This window comes from Gigantopelta aegis, chromosome 4 (assembly GCF_016097555.1).
Source record: "Gigantopelta aegis isolate Gae_Host chromosome 4, Gae_host_genome, whole genome shotgun sequence".
In the NCBI taxonomy this organism is placed as follows: domain Eukaryota; kingdom Metazoa; phylum Mollusca; class Gastropoda; order Neomphalida; family Peltospiridae; genus Gigantopelta; species Gigantopelta aegis.
In genome coordinates, this window is record NC_054702.1 from 65403260 (window position 1) to 65430442 (window position 27183).

Sequence of the window (27183 nt, forward strand, 5' to 3'; positions counted from 1 at the left end):
ATAATACAGAATTATTCTGCAATTTAAAATTTATTATATTACTTTTAAAATCTTGCTCATTACTTATTGATATAATCTTAAAATGATATAACATGTTGACAGAAATTAGACTAAAACTAAAAAGGTCTTGATGGATTCAAAGTAGTCTGGACCAGTTAAAAGAATATTAATAAATTTTCCATACACTGATAAACAATGAGACATACTAAAAAAAACCCACTTGAAATACATGCACCTAATGGCTTTAACTTGTAGATATTTTCTTCGTAACTAATATAATAATGTTAAATCTAAGAAACACACAGAATATTGACAGGGGCCACAGTGAAAACAGTTGAGAAAAAAAAAAAAACACCTGTAAGAGTTCAAAACTGTTTGCTTTGATTTGTGATCACACATACATGAATTGATATCCAGCCAGTTTGTTTAATAACATTCTCCCCTTACCAGGGAGATCAGCCGAGAGATGAAACAGCCTCACAGCTTTATCATTCATCTCTCTTGACAGCATAAAACATATAGGCACTGATGGACAGGCAAGTTTCTTTTAATTTTCTCCCTTTCAACTTAAACACACACACACAGGTCTCATACTGTTGCATTGGTTCCTGTAACAGTTCAAACCAGTACTATTATGATGGGAACTATTGGGGGGGGGGGGGGGGGGGGTTCAATAGTCAGAGAGGTTCAAGAATGCTGTCATGGGCTGATTTTCCCCGAGAAGGATCCACGTCACAAACACATCATGCAGTCAAGACCAAAGGGTGGAATAACATTAATTCCAGCCAATTCATTGCTATTTCAGGGGGTGGGATGTAGCCCAGTGGTACAGCGTTCGCTTGATGTGCGGTTGGTGTAGGATCGATCCCCGTCGGTGGGCCCATTGGGCTATTTCTCGTTCCAGCCAGTGTACCACGACTGGTATATCAAAGGCTGTGGTATGTACTACCCTGTCTGTGGAATGGTGCATATAAAAGATCCCTTGCTGCTAATCGAAAAGAGTAGCCTATGAAGTGGCAACAGTGGGTTTCCTCTCTCAATATCTGTGTGGTCCTTAACCATATGTCTGATGCCATATAACCATAAATAAAATGTTTTGAGTGCGTGATTAAATAACACATTTCTCTTCTTTTTTTTGCTATTTCAGGGCTTGCTCTGCCACTTGCCAAATTCCCCAAATGTGAATTTTAAAAACAATTGGCAAAGTTTATTTCAGTTTGGCATACTTTTTGTTGGAAAATAAAGTAGTTTTTTTGACATTTTTGAAATTCAATAAATAATTTAGCAAAATTTTCTGCTCAACCTGTATCTGCACCCCCCCCCCCCCCACACACACACACACAATACACAACTCTTGCGTAACCCAAGAGACTAAAGTTTGCTGTACCACTAATATTAGACATACCTGTAGGCATGTTCCTCAAAAATAACATCAGTTTTGACGGAATTATTATGAGGATATCATGTGTCTTCCATTCCCATACGTTGCCCTCCCTGAACCCGGAATAACCAATGTATTAATATTCTTATAATCCTATAGTCATGCAAGACATGTCATGGTTATTATTTATTTTTTGAATTTTTTATATTTTTAAAAAAGATTTATCTTGTGATTTGGATGATTAATCTTTCATGGATCCATATGGGACCAATAAAACGTACTGATTTTGACAAATGAGTCCAGTTCATTAATTTCCCCGTTATTAGTTGATCTGGGACCCCAAAAACCAATCAATTTAGAGAGATTCTGCTTTTAACAGTGATAAAGATGTAGCCTATTTTGGGGTAAATATCCAACTATGGCTTGAGCATGCTGTCCTGGTCCTGAAAATCACACTGCTGTCGACCTATAAGAGGTCTACGTCAGTGCATAAGATTAAAAAGAAACCCATCACCAAATAAGTTGCTCTAACCATTTAGCAATAAAGCTTTTATCCATTTTTTAAAACAAGTATTTCCCCATCATGTGACAGCTTTTAATATACATTTCATTTCAACTTATTTTCATGCTTATATCCAATTAAGGTTCAAGCATGTTGTCCTGGACACACACCTCAGCAATCTGTCCAAAATAGTGGGCTAGTGGTTAGTGAGAGAGAAGAGGGTGTAGTTGTCTTACACCTACCCATTTAGTCATTAAAACTCACTCTGGGTGGGAGCCGGTACCGGGATGTGAACTCTGTACCTACCAGCCTTATGGCTTATAACTACAACAGCGCTGAGGCCGGTTTTAATATACAGTCTTTCACATCTGAGGTACGTGATCATGTTTGCTTGCCCAAGCTCCCCTTCATTTCATATCAGAAGCAGTTTTTATAGTCCACTTCAAATATTTAACATTTTCCATTGGCAGAGCTGGTTTAACCCCAGCTGGTCCCAGTATTTGATACATCATTGAGTTATTATTGTTAATGTTAATTGCAGTCATTTACATATATTGTGCTTTCAGAATGACTTTTTGTCAATGTACATCCTATACTCAATTTCTTTCCTGTAGAAAGTTAATGATTAAATCAGTCACCTAGAGCTTATGAGGTGAGATGATAACTTCAAATGTGAAGAACTCAGATAGCAGTTGTGCTCTACATTTTATGGCTTTAAGTTGTAAGGCTTGATATGATGTTTGGAAAGAAAAGGAAAGTTAAAGTTTGTTTTGTTTAATGACACCACTAGAGCACGTTGATTTATTAATCATCGGCTATTGATATCAAACATTTGGTCATTTTGACAAATAGTCTTAGAGAAGAAACCCATTAAATTTTTTCCGTTAGTAGCAAGGGATTTTTTATAAGCACCATCTCACAGACATGAACGTACATACCACAGCCTTTGATATACCAGTCGTGGTGCACTGGCTGGAACGAGAAATAGCCTAATGGGCCCACCAATGGGGTTCGATCCCAAACCAACCGTGCATCAAGTGAGTAATTTACCACTGGGCTACCTCCTGCCCCCCTCCACGTCAGAAAAGTGCCGCTCTAACGACTGAGCTAGATCTTGCTGACACCAATTAAACATACTAACAACATAGCATATAGCACAAGATATGGTTATACAAGTCATCAAAGAAACTCACTCAGGATATGGCATCAGATATATCTTTAAGGATCACACAGACAATTAGAGAAGAAACCTGCTGCTGCCACTCAATGGGCTACTTGTTTCAAACAGCAGCAAGGGATATTAAAGTTTGTTTTGTTTTAACATCACCTCTAAAGCACATTGATTTATTTATCATCGGCTGTTGGGATATCAACCATTTTTTGGTAATTTTGACATAGAGTCCTATAGAAGAAACCCACTAGTTGGGTGCACTTTGAACGTTGACCCAGCCGGAAGTTAGTGAAACACAACACATGCATTATGGGACTAACACTGTACTAAAATGGTGTGTCATGATACAAAAAAACCTTTCTTAAGGATGTTCTTTGTAGAACGCATCAAAAAGAAAAAGAAATCTTTATTAGGCTTTTGCAGTGGCTTCCAGCATATTACTAGGATTAATAGTCCTATGTGTAGGGTATCAAACATGGAAATCGTAACACTTAATCTACCGTTAAACTGACAAAAATGTATAATAATTTTTTATTTTTTTTATTAGAACAAAGTAGTCTTTTATATACATGTAAGTGAATTATAAAAGACCCCACCCAAACCCATAATGATAGTAAAACATAATTTATTTAATGAAGGTAACATCAAAAGCCAACTTTCCTTAAGGTCTTCGAGTGCAAAAATATATTCAAGCACTTGGCGAAAGATAAATTCACTCATTTTCTGTGGATTCCATGGGAACTGTAGCTGACCTAGAAGGACAATTTTAGGGGAGCATAGCCTACATGTACTAGATGGTTATACAACTGTCTCTTAACAAAGCTAAAGTTTTGTTTTGTTTAACTACACCACTACAACACAGTGATTTATTTATTGGGATGTCAAACATTTGGTAATTTCTTACACATAGTTTTAAGAGGAAACCATCTACATTTTTTTCATTAGCAGCAAGGGATCGTTTATATGCACCTTCCCACAAACAGGACAGCACATACCATGACCTTTAAAATACCAGTGGTGGGCACTGGTTGAGAAAAGCTCAGTCAGAGAATGGGTCCATTGAGGTGGTTTGATCCTACGATGCAAGCACCTCAAGCGAGTGCTCTACCCACTGAGCTAGATTCTACCCCACCTCTTAACAATGCCAGAATTTACCACTAAAATAATTATATGTTAGACTGCAAATATCCATGAGAGTAATTAGAGATGGTGGTGGTGGTGGAGGTGGTGGTGGTGGTGTGTATGTGCGTGTGTTATATACTGGTATAGCCAAAAGAGACAAACACTTGTCATGGTTGGAGGGACCGGGACTGGGCTGGGGAGGTGGATAGCAAACGTTTAACAAAAGGAGGATCTGCAGATTGGAGAGAAATGGAATGGAATTCAAAGGAAAGAAATGAAAGGGTCGGGTCACTGGGATTTAAAATACAATTTAACATTCACTCTCCATCATTTGTGCTGGCTCATTACACTCTGTGTTTTAGCAAACATTCTGACAGAATCTTCCCAGCAGACATTTTTATTTCACTTTTTTTTTTCTCCTGGCTCCACAAGTCTGTCATTTTTTCCCCCTTAAAATTATAAACGTTCTAAATACCACATTCTGCAGATATGCATGCATGTAAACTATTTATTTTCTTTCTCTCAATCTTTTTAAAGCTATATTATTTTTAGGATTGACATAAGAAAACAAACACATTTTTTTGGTCAGTGTTATATACTTATAACATTCATGTCATTTACCTGGAAATAAAAATATTTTTACCCAATCTAAAATCTGTTATTGCATTTATGGTAGTGAAAACAAATTCAGTTAATTTGATGGGAACCGATAAGAATGCAGTGTATACATTATGTAAGTATGTATCAAGCACTGTTTTGTTTTTAAAAGCCTTGAAGTATTTTTCATTGATGTTTTAATCTTAGATGTTTACAAAGATTTTCAGTCTTGTGTGAAAATTATTACACATTGATGTTCCATTTTGCTTTCCAATTTAGATTTTATCGTAAAAATTTTGTGTAAAAGAATTTCTTGTTTTCTTGAACAATACTCTTTTTTTAAACCTACACTGAAGTATGCATGCACTGCTGTAGTAATATTAGAAACATAAAATATTTTACCATCCTTGTAAATGTCTTTTTGATTGTTTTTTCTACTGAACTGGAACCTTCATATCTTTACTGCTAGACATGTTGTATATACATAAATAAACTGTAAAGTAAAATCTATTTTTAAAAACACCACCCCTCACATTCTTTAACCAACTTAAGATCCATACACACACGGTTTAGAAGTTAGGACAGTCTTTAAGATTTGCTAACACTGTAAATGCATATAATAGAATATAATAGAAACAAGATATAAATGGCAAATAAAAGAAAATGTATTGTAGTTTTAGCATATTTCATGTGTAAATATTTTCAACAGTGATGTAAAGGACAAATAATTCCAGAAAACTTGGTATCAAGAAATAGAAATAATGGAAATGGCATGATATGTAGCCCAGTGGTAAAACGCTTGCTTGATGCACGATCAATCTCAGATCTAGGATCCCCATCAGTGGGCCGGCCCATTGGGCTACATTTGTTGTTCCAGTCAGAGATGAACAACTGGTGTAACAAATGCTGTGGTATGTGCTATCCTGTCTGTGGAATCCTTTGCTGGTAATTGAAGAGAGTAGTACATAGATGATAGTGAGGACAGCAAGTTTCCTCTCATTATTTGTGTGATCCGTAACCATACAACCATAATTAAAATGAACCCTTCAAAAATCCCCTTTACTTGTCTTTCTGTGAATAAGTAAGTTCAGTTTATGTAACTTTTACCCCCCCCCCCAAAAAAAAAAAAACCAACAACAACAAACCAAAAAAACAAACAAAAAAAACCTTTCAATCCCAAGCAATTTCATTCTAGATTTCCTTTATTAATATAAAAATAGTATTTTTAATGTTTCACAAGCGAATGTTGACTTGTAAGTTACGAGCAGCATGTTACAGTGTATATCAGCATGCACGTGCTCTCTTACAAACATATGCTCCGTTTTTCTCAACACATCCTCATATTTAGATGCATCTTGACTATAAAAATGTCCATTGTGTAAACAAAACGAAGGACAAAAATAAATGAAGTGCTGATTAAACGGTGTGTTAGTGCACTCTTATTAAGAGCCGTGTGTGTGCTGTGTTTATTTCTATCTGGGATATGAGCAACCACGTTCTGGCAATAAAGATAGATGAGATATTTCCTACCAAAGAAGATCTTTATCCATGTACACACAGAGAGCATAAAATGTGGTGTGTTTGTGTTACCAAGTATGCGAGTACAAAGATCACATTAGGCATTGAAATAATTATGATGGTAAGTATTTCTGTATTCCCATTACAATAATGGTAATGTATTTTCTGTGATTTTTTATCCAATTAAGGTTCATGACCTGGGAATGTGACGACGCTTCCATTCCAGGTTACTGGGTTAGTGTTTAAGAGATGAAACAAGGCTGCTGTTAATAAACTGCTAGTACTACGACTTGCATGGAAGGAATCTTTTATATGCACTTTCTAATCAACAGGATAGTACATACCATGGATGTAGTATACCTACGTACCATGGACTTGGATGTACTGACTGTTAGCACCCATCAGTGTTTATAACAATAGCTCCTGATTCAACACAATACATCCACTCAAATTGGAGACCATACTAAGATAACAACACAGTATATCAGGTCTCTGAAACTGAAAACTGCCAGAATGATTGTTTCGTTCAGGTGTTGCTCGTACAAATCTAAGTTGCGTAACCTATTTTTTGTTTGTGCAAAATTTGGAGCACCATTTACTTGGATATAACGGGTTACTCAAAATGGAAATGGGTTACCTGGATTTATTTCTGCATCACCGATAAATGGGTCACGCAGATTTTCAATTCTCAGAGGTCTGTATCTATTTGTCTTTAAATGGATAGGTCAATCACCATGTAATTCAGTCATGCTAAAATAAATGGGGATAGGTCAATCACCATGTAATTCGGTCATGCTAAAATACATGGATAGGTCAATCACCATGTAATTCGGTCATGCTAAAATACATGGATAGGTCAATCACCATGTAATTCGGTCATGCTAAAATACATGGATAGGTCAATCACCATGTAATTCGGTCATGCTAAAATAAATGGACAGGTCAATCACCATGTAATTCGGTCATGCTAAAATAAATTGACAGGTCAATCACCAAGTAATTCGGTCATGCTAAAATACATGGACAGGTCAATCACCATGTAATTCGGTCATGCTAAAATAAATGGACAGGTCAATCACCATGTAATTCGGTCATGCTAAAATAAATGGACAGGTCAATCACCATGTAATTCGGTCATGCTAAAATTACAAAACGTATACACACACAGAAAACTGTGACATCATAGACATAGTATCTGTAACTAGCAAAGGGTCAAGAGGGACAACTGCCATTTTCGCAGTAATCTCCCCATAAATATACATAAACAGAAAATGTCCAAGTCAAAATCTGAAAAAAAATCAATTTTAAAATAAATAGAAAATTATTGTTTAAAACTGCAACTGTGTTCTGCTTTTGTGCATTGAAATGAACAGTTTGTTTGTTTAACACCACCACTAGAGCACACTGATTTATTAATCATAGGCTATTGGATGTTAAACATTTGGTAAGTTTGATATATAGTCTTAGAGAGAAAACCTGCTACATTTTCCCATTACTAGCAAGGGATCCTTTATATGCATCATCTCACAGACAGGGTAGTACATACCATAGCCTTTGATATACCAGTCATGGTGCACTAGTTGGAACGAGAAATAGCCCAATAGGCCCACCAATGAGGATCGATCCCACACTGTCCGTGCATCAAGCAAGTGCTTTACCACTGGTCTACATTCCGCCCTAACTGAAATGGACAGATACTCACAGAGGTGTATAAAAGGGAAAGATAAATCTAACATTCCTAAAACTATTTATTAACAGGCAAATAAAACTCCATCTAATAAAGAAAAAGAAATCATTGCCCTGACCAATATACATGTACACGTGACAGTTGGGGGCAGTTCTGTTTCCACTGGTATTTGCCTGGAAAACGTTCCGAGAGCCACGGTTTATTTGTGGAGAGCGTATTTCAGGAGTCCAAGCAGGAGACTCAGCTTGAAGGAAAAACATATCTGGCAAATCCAATTTGTAAGTCAGGGAAACACTCACACAATCCACCGATAAGCAATCCAAATAGACAGAATTTGTTTGGCAAATCAAAAAATAACCATTTTCCACGGCAAAAACTGTGTGAGCCATTCTGGTATCAACAAGAGTAAAATCAAATATCTTTACCCCCATGACCTTTTGAAATGGGAGCCACAATAAACAAGATGGATGTGGCTAAATAGCGCATTCCAGGGTTCTCATAATCTGTTTGGAAGTTATTGCCGGCCTGTTGATAGGCTGGCGGAGTGTAAGGGGAGAGAGCCTGCTACTTGTTGATAGGTGGCGCATCGCTCAGTCCGATCTTTCATTAAACATAATAAAAACACTGTGTAAACATGTAGATAGACCTGTCAGTCCTCAAAATGGTCCGGAAAAGAGTTCAAAAACATAAAAAATCTTTTATATAAATAAAAGTTTTAAAATAAAAATAAATGATTTTTTTTTTTTTTTAAATATAAATAAATAAATAAATCATAGCATGTGAATGCTCAAACATGTTTTCAATTTAAAACTTCAAGATATTAGCAACTATTATAAAGTGACGAAGAAATATGTGTAAATAAAACATTAAACTGTATCATTTCTTTATCACATTCACGTACATTCTTTAACAAACTATTTCTAGATATGAAGAAAAACTATTTCTAGATATGAAGAAAAACTATTTCTGGATATCCGACGCCATATATCCGTAAATAAAATGTGTTGAATGCATCGTTAAATAAAACATTTCCTTCCTATTTCTGGATATGAAGAAAAACTTTACATTTAATAATATATTTCTGGTTATAAATGATTAAACAAACTTCTATATTGAATCAATACAATGATTCCTTACTGGTAGTAAAAGAATAACATATGTAGCAGATTTCTATCATCACATTCATGCTTAAACTATTGTTTAATAATTGACATCAACATCGGCTGTCATATAAATCTTTTCTACATGTGTATATGTACATGTATCAGCAGGGTTTCTGCCAGAGGGTAAAATGGGTATTGCGACATACGCAATTTTTTTTTTTTTAAAGGTAACTTTTCCAAAAAATTAATTACTGTTATCATTACTGTATGATTTTTGTAACCCCAACCCTAAACTTAACACATTTTCATTCTCGTGGAGGCCCCCATAACCCTGTTGACTGTGGTTGCATTCAATTCCATAGTGTCATACCCAAAAATTTCTTTCTGGCAGAAACACTGGTATGGTAAATGTGATATCGTATATGTATTAAATGGGGTTATACATACACATGGTAAATTTGAGGCCAAATAAATGCATTAATAAACACAATCCCACCAATCACCTCTCTGAAACTATCATCTACACAGAATTATTTAAGCACACCTATCATGGTCACATCCTCCTACTTCGCCAGACTTCTGATCAAAACGGGGATATCACCTATTCTCCTAAACATTTTTATACAGTACAAACTGACAGATAGTCAAGCAGCAAATTGTACCATAAGGCCACTCTGAGTCCACCTCAGGTGGCTGGTTAACAGAAGTTTGACTGTAGTGTGCTTGTTTTCAATACATTTAAAACTTACCATGTCACCAGCTGAAGATTCTCCCATTACTTGTCTAAGTCCATCACCATCAGATGCTGAAAACATTAGTAAAGTCATTTCAATTATTAATTTAGCATTTAATATTATTTTACTGAATTGCCAACACAAATACACTTTTTAAAAAAACACAAAAAACCATCAACTTTCTCTCACCTACCTCACCCCACTCCCTCCCTCCCCACCCACCCACACAAAAAACCCCATCAAACTCCCCCTCACCTACCTCACCCTCCACAATAATGCTAAAGGCACATGTTTAATTACCGTATTTACATGAAAATGGGTTAAATTACAACATTCTGCTTCTTGGGCTGGCTTTGGTAGAGCACAATAAATAAGAGTGTAAGTAGATTACAGACACTTTTATTGGCAATAATAGCTCCATCACACGTCGACTCCTTCAGCTGATCTATAGGATGACCCCTTCTGTACGCCCCAAGGGTAGTTAATACTCAGTGTTTTATTTCGTTAACAAACTGATCTGCTTAAATTTTACATTTTGGATAAATAGTGATGGTTTTCCAAAGTATTTAGTATGGGAACATTGAAAACACACAAACACCTAGAGAAATCTCTGGTTTTATTAAGAAGATGGCAAAGACAACCCGATTAATGTGCGCAACTGGCTGCTAGAATTTAGAAAGCAATGAGCACCTGGGGAATGGCTGGAATATAATGTGACAAAACATGAGCATGAAAACGCCAGTGACCAAAATGAAATAAATCTGTCGTTTTAAGGCTATACTTTTTGTTAACCATGCCATTTGTTTAATCAGTTTTCCATTTTATGTATGTAATGTGTGGGTGGTGTGGCTGTCATATCTAGGTCCAAAAGTATTTTGGCAGAAATTGTTTTCATATACTTTATGATGTTGGTGAGTTTATTTTGTATTTAAGGTTAAAGCATTAATGATTATCCTGGACAAGCAACATACATGTAGCTGCCTGTCCTGGACAGAAGGAATATCTCATCTTAACAAATTTCGAAGTCCATGGTATGTACTACCCTGTCTGTTGGATGGTGCACATAAAAGATCCCTTGCTGCCAATCGAAAAGAGTAGCCCATGAAGTGGCAACAGCGGGTATTCTCTCTCAATATGTGTGTAGTCTGTAACCATATATTGACGCCATATAACTGTAAATAAAATGTGTTGAGTGTGTCGTTAAATAAAAACACTTCCTCAGCACATTTTAAATTAGCATACAGTTAACTGATAGCTAACATACAGGGAATTATTATTTCCATATATTTACTCTACAATACATTAAAACAAATGTCTGATTCAAAATATGCTCGATTGTATTTTGTTGCATTTTGATTAACTAAGAAAATACAAAGTTCATCATATTGGTAAGGATAAGCATTTTCCAACTATACTGACACACAATGAAAATGCAAAAACAACTTTTCATTGCAAATAACGACAAACTATTAATGAATTGACAGATAATGTAATATGACATTAATGACTGGTATTCATGAGATACATTCACATGGAAACATGGCCAGTTATCATCGGTAATCGAGTTGCATTCGTAATAGAAAAGTTCAAACACCCCCCCCCCCCCCCCCCCCCCCCCCCATATCAAGGTCAGTATCTGGTGTGTTGACCATTGGCCCGTGAGCATGCGTGAAGACATCGGGGAAAGGATTGGCACAAACATCTCAAGTAAGCCACAGGAATGTTCCTCCACTCATCCTGCAACGCCTGTGCAAGCTCAGCGACGTTATGTGGTGGTGGCTGGCAGTGACATGATGTCCTAACTCATCCCACATGTGTTCATTTGGGTTCAAATCCGGTGAAACGGCAGGCCAGTTCATAACGGTGATACTGGCTTGTTGCAGGAATGCTTGGGTAATTCTTGCAGTATGTGGACGAGCATTGTCTTGTTGAAACAGAAGGGGACCTCCTGGTCTTCAGTGACGGCACAAAAGTGGCTGGAGAACTGGTCTTAGAATAACGTCAACATAACGCTGGGCTGTAAGGGCATCGTGGACAATGATGAGATCACTCCTGAAATCACAGTTGATTGCCTCCCATACCATCAGACAACCGCCGCCAAACCGATCACGTTCCCTCACACATCCGTCAGCGTACCGTTCATGGAGTCTCCTGTACACACGTGCTCTTCCATCAGCAAAGGAGACAGAGAAACGGGACTCATCTGAGAAAACAATGCTCCGGTAAAAGGCTGGTGGATGATTACCATTCTGGAGAGCAAACTGTAGTCTCGCAGCACGATATCGCGGTGTCATGATGTTACCGTTGTACGGGCGTCTGCATCTGAGTCCTGCCGTTCTGAGTCGATGGATGACCGTCATTGGATGGATAGGCCTTCCATGACGTCCTATTGTGTTGCTTGCTGTTATTGTTGCAGTTCTGAACCGGTCACGGAGGTGGTGTTGTCGAATCTGCCGATCTTGGCATGGGGTCATAATGGGACGCTGACCAGGTCGAGGTCGATCACGGACACTCCCGGTCTGTTGATGACGTTCAACAAGTCGTCCAATAGTTGATGGATGGACTCTGATAGTCCTAGCAACTTGGCTTTGCGAAGTCCCCCCTTGAACCATGCCCAATGCTCGCTCCCTTTGTTGTTCTCTGAGTCGTGGCATTCTTAATGTGACGAGGAATATGACACTGTTACGTGACTTTTATGTGTCCACATACTGGCATTTCACGTGCATTGCATGCAGCATGATTGAGCATGTAGTGAACGCATTTCACACCATTTTGTGTGTTTCTGCTATTGTATGTGTAATGAGAAAAAATCCAGGATTAAAACCCAGACAAATGTACCAATCAATGGCTTCCTCTCTTAAATTGTCATTTTAAGTCCAATAAATATATTTTTCATTAATCACAACAAAATATTGAAAAATATCTGTTTTGCGTTTTCAATGTGTGTCAGTATATATATATATATATATATATATATATATATACACACACACACACACACACACACACACACACACACACACACATTTCTCCCATCTCTAGCTATGTAAGACAGACCCATTCTATGATGTCAGCCCATGAGGACTAATTCTCTTGCATGGGCTTTGACATCAATGAATTTAACATGGGGAAGTATTACGGCGTTAGTAATATATGACGTGAGTTGGTTAGGTTTAGATTGATATTCTGTTATTAAAACCTTCATTATAAAAGCTATCTTGTTAATTTTTAGTGCTAAAATTATATTTAACACATGAAACAGAACCGGCAAATATGATGGTGGTCGGTGGCCAAAATTTCGATCCTGGGACTCGGCAAGCCTCATCCCGGGTCAACACTTCCACCACCTTGGGTGTACTTTTTCTATCCCACATGACCACATATGATTAAATTTCTCTGACTTCATTCCACAAAAAACCGTCATCCAGCCACAGCAAGGGGAGTTTTGTTCACTTCTCGATGAGCGTAAAAATTATAATTGTTAGAGAACATACATTTTATATTGGTTCTTTGTCTTATTGAGCGTTATTGTTTATGGACCAAAAATAATTTTAAATAAAATATTAACTTTTAAACATTTTTATTAGTAAGTACCCCGTCGGTGGACCCATTGGGCTATTTCTCATTCCAGCCAGTGCTCCACAACTGGTGTATCAAAGGCCATGGTATGTACTACGCTGTCTGTGGGATGGTGCATATAAAAGATCCCTTGCTGCTAATTGAAAAGAGTAGCCTATGAAGTGGCGACAGCGGGTTTCCTCTCTCAATATCTGTGTGGTTCTTAACCATGTCTGATGCCATATAACTGTAAATAAAATGTCTTGAGTGCGTTGTTAAATAAATAAAAAAAATTGTTTTTGTTTTTTTTGTCTTATTGAGCGTTATTGTTTATGGATCAAAAATAATTTAAAATAAAATATGAACTTTTAAACGTTATTATTAGTAAGTATGTTTTAAATTTAATTATAAAGATTATCTGCCTTTTCTTTTACGCTCATCTAGGTATGAACGAAAAAAAAAAAATCATTGCAAAAACTTATGTGTGAACGGCTTCGCCAATTCTCAGAGTTGTTGGATGATTTTGTTTTTGGTTCATACCCAGATGAACGTAAAAGAAATAATAGACAATCCTTCAATATAATTTCACATGTAGTTACTAAGTTGAATACTACACATGGTTCTAAAATCTGACACTGCAAGACCATTCCTCCATTTCATTAGATGCCAAATTAGCTGATGTGTTGTACTTCAGCTGGGCTGCCATAAAATGTTAACTTAATCAGAATGTTTTCTCGTTTTCAGACGGAAAGGGCAAAGAAATGAGGCCCCTGGGACGACCTACCATGTGCAGTAACAGGGAAAGGTACATTGTACATCTGGGCTTAACTTGTTTTCATATAAGATGTCTGACCTTAAGTAATCAAAGTTAATTTTTTGTAGTACAAGCTTACAATAACAGTAACATTAAAAACAGAAACATTAAAAACAGCACAAGCGAAGCTCTGCAGTCAACAGTAAATTGGGGCAAATAGTCTGTACAAACTGAGTCCCATTATGATCCTTCTCTAGAATGAACATTCTACCATTTGAATGATTTTGTTTTGTTCATTTTGTTTAACAACACCACTAGAGCACATTGATTTATTAATCATCAGCTATTGGATGTCAACCATTTGTTAATTTTGACATATACACATGTAGTCTTAGAGAGGAAACACAGTACATTTTCCTATTAGTAGCAATGGATCTTTTACATGCACCATCCCACAGACAGGATAGCACATACTATGGCCTTTGATATACCAGTTGTGGTGCACTGGCTAGAATGACAAATAGCCCAATGGGCCACCAACAGGGATCAATCCTAGACTGATCATGCATCAAGCGAGTAGTTTACCACTGGGCTACCTCTCGCCCTCCATTTGAATGAAGTAAATAATTTATAAAATCTGTGGTAATTATAATAAATCTAACTTATGTAAAACAATGTATAATCTTAGGATTATGTTAAAATCTTTTTAAAAAATACATCAATTCAGGGCTTGAACTTAAGAATTTGTCTTCCACGGCAATTTTTTAAAGAATTGCCATGGGTGAAACAGCCCACCGATGGCAATTTTGAGCCTGCCTATGACAATTTTTTTTAAAGTGACATTTGCAGAAAATAAATTTGATTAAAAGGTTATTTTGCTGAATGTAGACATATTTCAAATGTGAAGATGTTAGATATTGGCAGATTATGTACACCAGGTGTATATATTTTGCCATTGTTGAGGAGTTTTACCCACGACACAAAAGTGTCTTTGTTTTCGGGTTTTTTGCATTGTTGGAAGAAACAATAGAAAATATATTTCCCAGTAGGATTCATTATTAAGTAGGATTCACTGCCTATGTTCTGGGGGCAATAAATCTTTAAAAAAAGAAAAAAAAGAAGAAAAAAAAGTAGGGTTTAAGCTGTTGTTTGACAAGAAAGAAAGAAATGTTTTATTTAACGACGCACTCAACACATTTTATTTACGGTTATATGGCGTCAGACAATGGTTAAGGACCACACAGATTTTGAGAGGAAACCCACTGTCGCCATTACATGGGTTACTCTTCCGATTGGCAGCAAGGGATCTTTTATTTGCGTTTCCCACAGGCAGGATAGCACAAGCCATGGCCTTTGTTGAACCAGTTATGGTTCACTGGTCGGTGCAAGTGGTTTACACCTACCCACTGAGCCTTGCGGAGCACTCACTCAGGGTTTGGAGTCGGTATCTGGATTAAAAATCCCATGCCTCGACTGGGATCCGAACCCAGTACCTACCAGCCTGTAGACCGATGGCCTGCCACGACGCCACCGAGGCCGGTTTGTTTGACAAATGCAGACCTCGCCATGAATCATATTGAGAGGAATTACTAATTATTTCCCTAGGATAGTTTACAGTGATTTATTAAAGATATTACCATATTTAATCCTTTTGTAGTACTTAAAAAATAATAAAAAATTCACATGCTAAGGGAAGGTAAAATGACTCTCCTTGAACTAGCCTCATGGGAGTGATGGGGAACAAGAGCAATAGCTCTCAAATAAATCTTATTACCAATTCACAACAAATAAAATAAATATGTATCATATATTAGCTAGCATATCCAGTGTAACCAAGGTATGTGATATTTTTCAGATCATATACTTTCAGAATTTGATAACTTTGCAGATTAGATGTAATTTAATCGAGGTCATGGCACTTTGTTTATATAGACATTTAAACAAATCTACTATGGAGACACTCTATAATTGATGTATACATTCATAGTCATCATTCAAAAACATTTCAACAGAAAATTTACACTGAAAGCTGTCCAGCATTCAGAACCCCCACCCCCCAAAAAAACAACAACAAAACAACCCCGTTACACACAAGTTTATTTTTAAGTTGTGTGTACAGTTTACAAAAAACATGTTGTATTAAGCTTGAGATTATATGATAAAGAGATTAGTATCCTCTTGTTTCAGTGTAACTAAATTGAAAATTCTCTCGTTTGTAAACGTACTGCTACATCAGGGCTTCTAGAATTTTATAAAAATCCACTAGCCATGGGATCAGTGATTTAAAAAATTGACTAGCCATGATTAAAAATTCACTAGCCCTACTTTAAATAAATACCATTTTACTAATAGTAAACATCAAATATGTCACCTAAAGAGGGTGGGAAGAGGGGGCAGGATATTCTTATTTACAAAATAACACTTAAATGCAGCATTTGACAAGGTTTTTTTCCACTAGCCATTGGGCTAGTTATAGAAGTTATTTACTAGCCCAACACTGAATATCACTAGCCATGGGAGTGGGACTACCATAATCTAGAAGCCCTGGCTACATTTTCTATTTGGCTGCAGACATTCCGACCAAATTGCTAAAAAATTTGGTGTCCAGCTTAATCCCTGATCAAAATATCTTTTTGTTACCGACAAATTGAAAACAGGTTCTGATGTAAATAATACATTTATAGAACCTAATTCATGTCAAGTAAACATGTATTATTAATTCCGACAATGATACAAATAAGTAGACACTCAGTGTTTAACATGGAAAATCTAAATATCAATCTACTAGTAGGTGGTCTTCATTACACTCTGGGGAGGCCGTGGTATGTGCTATCTTGTCTGTGGGATGGTGCATATAAAAGATCCATTGCTATTAATGGAAAAATGTAGCGGGTTTCCTCTCTAAGACTATATGTTGAAATAACCAAATGTTTCACATCCAATAGCCAATGATTAATAAATCAATATGCTCTAGTGGTGTTGTAAAACAAAACACATTTTAACTTTAACTTCATTACACTCATTGCCACAGAACACAGGCTTCCAGAGATGATTGAAATGTTGAGTTTTAAATACAAGATGTCATTTTATCACTCTCTAAACAAATGACATCAAAATGTTCTGTTCATGGTCTCAAATCACAATTTATCATCATATATTTGAGTAGACAGTCATATTTTTGTTTTTAAAGGTGCAGACCCTAGTTTTAACACGTAAAAAATAGACATTAAGTTTAGTTAATTAACAAACATTTGGATAAAGTTATAATAGAGTGAAAGAAGAGTCTGTGATGCTGAAACCGGGAAATATCCTTAAAAATAGACTATAACTCAAATCAATAACCATTACTTCTCAGACGCACATGCGTTTTTAAAAATATAAAAAATTAATTTTTTTAGGTATTATAAACACCAGGATGACCAGAAACATTTCGGTTCTACAGAAATGGATAATTTAAACAATAAAATATAAGCAATGTTTGATTTCAGTGATCATAAACGGCGTTCATAGTGAAAAATATGCTGTAGTGTTTAAAAACTAGAGTCTGTCCCTTTAACTGTCATCGTTATTTATATTTATTTTGTCCAGAGTATCAAAATTCATGGCAGCAGTCCATGCATGCCACTCTAAACTGCATGAGAGTCTCTAAACAACTCATGTACAACATACAATATATTTTATTTATTACAATAGCCCATTGGGCTATTTTTCGCTCCAGCCAGTGCACCACGACTGGTACATCAAAGGCCGTGGTATGTGCTATCCTGTCTATGGGATGGCGCATATAAAAGATCCCTTGCTGCCAATCAAAAAGAGTAGCCCATGAAATGGCGACAGCGGGTTTCCTCCTTCAATATCTCTGATGCCATATAACCGTAAATAAAATGTGTTGAGTGTGTCGTTAAATAAAACACTTCCTTCCTTCCTTCTTACAATGTACATCATTTTTGGTTTTACCTACTAGGTATAGAGAATACTAGGTATAGAGAATACTAGGTATAGAGAATACTAGGTATAGAGAATACTAGTTATAGAGAATACTAGGTATAGAGAATACTAGGTATAGAGAATACTAGGTATAGAGAATACTAGGTATAGAGAATACTAGGTATAGAGAATACTAGGTATAGAGAATACTAGGTATAGAGAATACTAGGTATAGAGAATACTAGGTATAGAGAATACTAGGTATAGAGAATACTAGGTATAGAGAATACTAGGTATAGAGAATACTAGGTATAGAGAATACTAGGTATAGAGAATACTAGGTATAGAGAATACTAGGTATAGAGAATACTAGTTATAGAGAATACTAGTTATAGAGAATACTAGGTATAGAGAATACTAGGTATAGAGAATACTAGGTATAGAGAATACTAGTTATAGAGAATACTAGGTATAGAGAATACTAGGTATAGAGAATACTAGTTATAGAGAATACTAGGTATAGAGAATACTAGGTATAGAGAATACTAGGTATAGAGAATACTAGGTATAGAGAATACTAGGTATAGAGAATACTAGTTATAGAGAATACTAGTTATAGAGAATACTAGGTATAGAGAATACTAGGTATAGAGAATACTAGGTATAGAGAATACTAGGTATAGAGAATACTAGGTATAGAGAATACTAGGTATAGAGAATACTAGGTATAGAGAATACTAGTTATAGAGAATACTAGGTATAGAGAATACTAGGTATAGAGAATACTAGGTATAGAGAATACTAGGTATAGAGAATACTAGGTATAGAGAATACTAGGTATAGAGAATACTAGGTATAGAGAATACTAGGTATAGAGAATACTAGGTATAGAGAATACTAGTTATAGAGAATACTACATGAGTGGCAGGGGTAGGATTTAGCTCAGTGAGTTGAGTGCTCGCTTGAGGTGCTTGCATCACAGGACTGAACCACCTCGGTGTATCCATTCACCTGATTTGTTTTCTTATTCTAACCAGTACACCACAGCAGGTCAAGGGCTGTGGTATGTGTTTTCCTGTCCGTGGGAAAGTGCATATAAAAGATCCCTTGTTCCATTATAAAAAATGTAGCGGGTTTCCTCTGATGACTACCTGATGACTACATGTCAGAATTACCAAATGTTTGACATTCAATAGCCGATGATTAATTAATCAATGTGCTCTAGTGGTGTCATTAAACAAAACAAACTTTAACTTTACAGGAATGGCTGTCAGATATCATTTATCTTACAAGTTGTTTCAACTCGTACATATCAAGTACAAGTGAGTTGGATATATTTTTAATGAGTTAAATGGCATCTAACAAACATGAATGTAGTATTCTATTTCTTACATATCCTCAAAAACCAGGTTGAAAAAATATTTTTAAACATCTTTTCCAACAAAAATTTATTTACTACACTTGTGCTTGCAGTTAACTTAAATGCATCACAGATTGATCAGGTTTAGGTTAACTTATACGTCACAGAGTAATCAATCTCAATCATGCTTATTTCATTGGATGGTATGGTGTAGCTGCCAATCGTACATCTCTAAATCAAAAACACATGGGCATTACTGTCATGTGATATCATAAATAATGCATGATGTTCCTACCAATGGGTGTGTAATAATAAATAATACTGTCAAATGATATTTTGATAGAGAAAACATTTCAAAGATATCTTTATAACTAGTGTTGCTTATTTCATTATGAACATTCATGGCTCAGTCTTCCAATAACTTGTTAAAAGTATCTCCTTCAAAAAGAAACAAACTGTTACTCTTCATTTCCAGTAACACTGCAAGAGTTATTTCCCTGGAAGCTTTAATGGTATAAAACAAAACTAATGCAAAAATAATCATATCATAGTTAAGTCAAACTACATTCTTGAAAGGAAAGGAACATTTATCCAATGACACTTCAGCATATTTTAAAACTACAGCTACAGGCCTCAGACATTACTGAAAAAAACAACAACAAAAAAAACCCCGCCCATTAATGGGTTAAGCAAAAACAATTTCAGATATATTTAATTTTGATGTAATCCGCCAGGTGAATAATGTCTTAAATTTAAAAAGTTTGTTTTGTTCAACGACACCACTAGAACACATAATCATCGGCTATTTTGTATTTCCATTGCTGGCTGTAACAGGCTGAATGGTAGCTTCCTGCTGCTGACTCAGGACAGTGACCTTGAACCTTAGCATCAGCATGAAGATATGCTACATTATTACCACACTCTTTTAAAAAAATTAACAAACATTACCTATGACTGCATAACCATCTTTGATAGAAGCAGGAAATGGTGGCAGGGCATCTTTGGCAAACACATCTTCAGCCAGGTTCCGGCCAAGACAATCTAGGTACAAAAACAATAAATAAAACTAGATTATTATCTTCAATAGTTCTGACACAATGGAAACTACATGTTTACAGATCTGACAAATTAATTAAGAACCTGATGAAAAATGTATTAATGTATAAATGGTTTTGCTGTATTAACGTTAACCCCTCCATCTCATCAAGACTTATTTGACTCTTCCTTTTAAGCAAATTTAAAATGTATTATATTTTTTAAATAATTAAATTCTTAAACAACACGTATGCAGTGAAGAAAATGAAACACGTGTCATCACCTAGTGCGATAATAAGGTGTATATTGGGTAGAGGCAGCAATGAAAATTAAACATGTGTCATCACCTAGTGAGATACTGAGATGTATATTGGGTAGAGGCAGCAATGAATATAAAATCCTGAAACCTTGCAAGATTTTGGAAGTACTTAATAAGGAGTCGGGCAAAAGAAAACTGGCTCCGAGTACACAATTGCAATGCACCTTGAGGGAGCTGGACAAAAGAATACCGGCTCCCTCTACCCAACCCCAAAATTCCTTGTTGCTGGCATAGGCACCAAGGGCACAAGAATGGACAGATGGAAGAGGACATCATACAGATCACTAGGTAGTTGACAGAAGACAGAACCTAAGGGAAACACCAGGACTCGTCGACCTTACCTCCCAGTCATACACAATTGCATTATACATGCACAACTGCGTTGAGTCTCGCCTGGGTTGTCATGCCACGATTGGAAGAGATCAGGCCCTTTCTAAGGGCCCTACGGGCAACTTGGGGAGACATCTGCAGGTCCTAATTGAGCTACTCTTGGCCTACTAAAATCCAAACCTATACATAGCTCCCTACCTTTTTTTCTTCTTTAGAATGACCATCAAAATTGCACCAAATTTCCTTCATCAAGGTGTAATCCTACAGGACATTCCAAATTACACAGCACCATACCACCCTCTGCCTGTTACCAGCTACAGTCGGACTGCTGGTGCTCCCTTGCACTTGCCAGTGCAGGTGGTCCCTCCTCCACCCACCCCAACCCTTTCCTGTCCTGGACGGAACAACCGGTTGAGGCTAGTACTTGTGCCCAGGACAGGCATGCACTACAACAGCTTGCTCTGAATGTGCACGTTAAACATTCTTCCAAGTTCCAAGGATCTTGGAAAGGAGTAGGGCTATTATAATATAGGCTTTTCTTCAAAGAAGGAAATGTTTTATTTAACAATGCACTCAACACATTTTATTTATGGTTATATGGCATTGGACATATTATTAAGGACCACACAGATATTGAGAGAGGAAACCCGCTGTCGCCACTTCATGGGCTACTCTTTTCGATCTTTTATATGCACCATCCCAGACAGGACAACACATACCACGGCCTTTGATGTACCAGTCACGGTGCACTGGCTGGAGCGAGAAATAGCCCAATGAGCCCACCGACAGGGATCAATCCCAGACCGACTGACCATCAAGCGAACACTTTACCACTGGTCTACGTCCCGCCCCTTTTCTTCAAAGAGACTAATCCAGGACACAATTTCACAACACATCGTAAGCCTAGTTTTGGACATTAGCGTAAATTTATGACTAAACAACAATTTGTATCACTATTATAGTACAACTAATATAATTAGAAGTACACATTTCATTTTCTTTTGTCCTTAAAATGCACCATCTTCCTCACTGATGTAATTTTCTACAAGAAACAGATGCCAAATATGTGTTAACGTACAACACATATAACTGATTGCAGCACATGTAAACTTACGATGTTTTGTGAATGGGACCCCAGGCTTCTAATTAAGGATTTTCAACCCACCTTTAAGTGTAACCTGCTCTATGTCCAGGACAGGTGCACTATCAAGTACAATGTTCAAGGCCTCTTCTACAGAGATTATCGGATATGGTGACTCTCTCGGTCGCCTGGCAACATGGCTAGCATCAACACTACCTGAAACATTATCATGAGATAATTATGCAAATCTTTATCCTATATTTCAGTCCTACAAAAAAAACCCTCCATCATGAGCATTTACCAAAAGGACAGACTTTAAGCATAACATTAAAACATATGTTCAGTTTATTACTAGGTCTTCAAACTGGTACATATATGCACAGCAATAAAGTATGGGAACAGTTGCCAAGGGAACATGTATGCCATAGAAATAATTTAATGGTGAACAACAATTGTTTTTACATATTATTATAAATTTAGTTTTGATACTCAAAAAGGGCTATAAATGAAATGTTAAACATTTTATTAAAAATAGCTAAAGAATACCTACTTCTGTATCAAGCAAAGTTAATTTTGTTTTGCTTGGTAACACCACTATGGCACATCACTATTGGATGTCAAAAACATAATCAGATAACTCTGACACAGCCTTCAGAGGAAACGTGTTACATTTTTCATTAGCATCAAGTGGTCTTTCATATGATATAGAAGTCATGGGACACTGGTTGGGATGGGAAAACCTCCAATGAGCCCTCTAAAAGAATTTGATTCTATGACCCAGGGGTGGGAATTGGTGAAGTGTAAAAAAGAAGAAATGTAGAGGGGTCCCAGAAATTCTTGAAATCCTAGGTTAAAATCTGTGCCATGTGACACATTTTGGAGGAAAGGACGATTGAAACGCGAGGAAACGCAATGTTCCATGAGAGGAAAAAAGCTGATCCGAGGCGAATTCCCACCCCTGATGACCAAAACACCTCAAGCGATCGCTCTACCGACTGAGCTAAACTGCCCCAGGTTGCATGATAAATCATTGAACACTTACTACTGCCATGGTGGTGGTGATGTACATCGTGGTGATGGTAATGTTGATGCACATCGTGATGTGGTTTTTCAGAATGATTACCAGGTGGATGAGGGAAGTGGTTTCCATTTCCTCGCTGAAATAGTAAATAAAGTTTGTTTTGTTTAATGACACCACTAGAGCACATTGATTTATCAATCATCGGCTATTGGATGTCAACCATTTGGTAATTCTGACATGTAGTCATCAGAGGAAACCTGCTATATTACACAGCAAGGGATTTTAATATGCACTTTCCAACAGACAGAAAAGCACATACCACAACCTTTGACCAGTTGTGGTGCACTGGTTGGAACGAGAAAAAAATCCAATTAGTTCAATGGATCCACCAAGATGGTTCGATCCTGCGACACAACCACATCAAGCTAGCACTCAACTGACTGAGCTAAATCCTGCCCAGAAATATTAAATAACAGTCAGACCAATCATACATACACGTATACATTTTTGTATATGTAGGCATCATATAAGTATCAAGATTCTTGTCAAGCCTAAAGTGGCGAATGTTTCGACTGTTCTTTAATTTTGAAACTTTAGTTTGTATTGTTTTTTTTAATATGCACAAGTCATATTAAGACTGCAAGGTGTCACCATTAAAGCAGTTTATTAAAAAACTATATGGTAGCACTGTCTTTACCGAAATGACTCATACCATATGCTGTTAAAATCTTGGTGTGGAATGCTGTTCTTACCTAAAATCTTTTGCTTAAGCGCTGTTCTCATTATGCATTTGTCGCACCGACTTGTCGCATGCAATTTGTCGTGAGAAATAGGACATATTCTAGAACTAATACGACTCAATTGACACAACTTGTCGTATAAGACTAAAGGTGTTCCGATTTAGGTGTTATCACAGTACGATTCGATCGCATGCAGCAAGTCAGTGCGACTAATCGTATAATGAGAATGCCCCTTAAGGTGGTACTAAACCAAACAACTTCCGGCTGGGTCAAAATTTGAAGTGCACCGAACTTCTGATTGAGAAGTTAACACCATAAGTCCTGTGATTGGTGATAAATTTGAGTGTGTTGGGTTTTTTTTTTTAAACTTACATCTGGGCAAAAATTGTATGCAATTTTATTTCATCTAGTACCACTGGGTCAATTAGCCTTGTGCTTGAAACATGTGAAACCTGTAAAAAAAAGTACTAAAATTTTGTGCGGAACTAGGGTAGTCATTGACACTACCCGTTTTCTCTGAAATGAGCAGCTTGACCTTCATTTTTTTCTGATTCACTTTAATAGTGAGGGGTGGTAGTATTTATATCTGTGGTATTTATGTCGATCGATACCCTGCAGATAGGAGTTTTAGCCACATATGTTACTATTGTTGTCAATGGGATTTGATTTGGTAGTATATACCACCGGCCCTTATAAAGAGTTTGTTAGGTAGAATTAACACCAATCCTCAAATGTTTTCCTCTTTTGGGTGAAGGAGCAAATGTTTATTAAATGACATTTTGACAAACTTTATTAGCAGCTGTAAGGTGTCAAATACATTGTATGCAGCCTGCACCAATTGTAAAATGTGGTTTTAGACTAACTGGAATGTAGTTAGAAGCAGCTTGATTGGCCTCATGGTATACTTTTAATATACTTTCTCATAGTCTATATCAGTGACTTTACAAATTCTGTGTGCCTTTCCGAGATGATACAGACTGGGCTTTGCAATTTGTGTTCAAAGTTTATAGCCATGCAGGTATATAGTAAACAAGATCACTGATAATTTGTCACAAATTGTGTCAATGTATCCTTTACAAATTAAATAAATCAATTAATTTTTTTGTAAAACCAAACATATTTATGGAAACAGGATGAGTAAGGATGAACAAATTAAGCTACCTTTCAGAAGAACAAAGCAAACCAAGCCAAATGGGATATACAATATTTATAAAGTTATAGGTATATAGGTTATAGGTATACAAGTATATGACCATTAACTACACATAAGTGTGCAGTTACTAAATTACAACATACCAGTACGAAGATTATTAAGATTTAAAACAAATTATTTTTAATTCCATTTTATGAATGGTCTAAAGTCTGAAACCAAATTGTTAAGAACTACATGTATGATAAATTACTCTCCTACCTTTAATTACCGTTAGATTTCCCCCAAATTTTGTCCTGCCACAAATCGTGAAAAACACCAATACAGTGATAGAGATTTCACATACAAGACTGCAACGATGTCACCAATATCGACTTCGCTGAGATTGTATAGGGCAAAATGCATGCAGTTTTCTGCTGTCTGCCATTTTGCTTTTTCTGTTTTATGTTCGGACAAAAAGTGGAGAAAATCAAATGGTAATTAAAGGTAGGAGAGTAATTTATTCTAGTTGTTAACAAATTGGATTGGACTTCAGATTGATATTTAACTGGGCCATAGGTCTGGCTGGTTATCTTTTTGTACATTTAGCCAGTACTTGATCATAAATGACCGTGGCCAATTTTCACTGTTAATTTCATACTCCGCCTAAAATGGTACACCATCAATTATCCAATATAGGGATTACTTAAATTTAGTATATAACAGTCAATTTCTTTTTGATTCAAGTAGTAATGTTCTTCCCCTTCTAAAGTTAAGTATCAATTTGCAATTAAGGTAACTGTATGTAACATTGTATGTATCAAATTAACACACGTGGTCCCATAAAAACTTTCCTTGTGGGTACAGATGCATAACCATGACACCCATTCAATATTAGGTGTTAATGTTCAATACCAGGCTAAGATCACATACTGTCAATGTTAGGTCAAGACAACTGACTACCTTGCCAGGTTTAACCACATTCTGTCCAATGTCAGGTTATGACCAGAGACTGCTCAATGTCAGGTTATTACCACCGACTGCTCAATGTCAGGTTATGACCACCGACTGCTCAATGTCAGGTTATGACCACCGACTGCTCAATGTCAGGTTTTGACCATATATTTTAATGTTAGGTTATGACCCAGGGATTTACCTTGTTTTTCTGAAATGGGGGTCCCTTGGACTCACCTCTTTCTTTTCTGGGGGTCCCAACCTGAAAACAAAGGGTCCCAAAACCACACAAACGACAGAGAGCTGCAGACAACAAATCATGTGTATACTATATGTTTCATTAAAGTAAATTTAACAAGCTGTGTTGTTGTTTTTCCTTTTGGGAAATCAATGTCGGTATTCATGGTTTATTCTTTCAAAATCAACATTTCACTTTGATCTGTATTATTATTTGAATCATTTCCTGCAAGCTAAATGATACTCACAATACCATGCGTTGTTTATGAATCGTGCTACTTGTTTGTCAATGCAAATCAGAACATTTAACCAATTTGTTTTATTCTTCCGGGAATTTCCGATTGTGTTCGGCCTGTTGACGGAACTTCCGAATGATCGCAAATACGCGACCTCTTTCCGGAAAGTACCAACTTTACCCGATTAAGCACAGCAAAGGATAAAGACGCAGTGTTCCCAGAGATTAAAACTTTTTGTTTTCGATATGGGGAATCCCCATTTGAATACGCAGTTTATAGGTAGAAAAGAAATAGTGTGTTACACAGAATGATCGATCTTTGATAGTGGACAGGGTTACTGAAAATGTCAGATATGTTATGCGTCCCATGGAACGCAGTATCTCTATTTTTGCGGGTCCAGTTAAGTTTTAGTGCGTCCTATACGCAAGTTTTGTGTGTCCGGTAAATCCCTGGTTATGACCAGAAAAGGTTCAATATCAGGTTATGACCACCGACTGTTCAATGTCAAATTATGACCACCGACTGTTCAATGTCAGGTTATGACCACAGACTGACATCAATTCTTAGAATAGCATGATAATCATAAAGTCACAACAAACAAGTAAATCATGTTTTATATTTATTAAAATGATAGCAATAGCACATACATATTCACACATATTACATAGTCATTTCACTATAATTAGT

General features: G+C 36.5%; 1 protein-coding gene across 1 annotated transcript in view; it reads right to left on the reverse strand.

The window, feature by feature from the left end:
* LOC121370940 (gephyrin-like) overlaps positions 1-27183 on the reverse strand; it is a 162554-nt gene that overhangs the window by 63478 nt on the left and 71893 nt on the right. The window contains exons 8-11 of the mRNA XM_041496489.1: positions 23222-23336; positions 22264-22395; positions 20363-20455; positions 9831-9886 (exon numbers count right to left, since the gene is read on the reverse strand). Coding sequence (XP_041352423.1) covers positions 9831-9886; positions 20363-20455; positions 22264-22395; positions 23222-23336 — 396 coding nt within the window. The remainder of the gene's footprint in view (positions 1-9830; positions 9887-20362; positions 20456-22263; positions 22396-23221; positions 23337-27183) is intronic.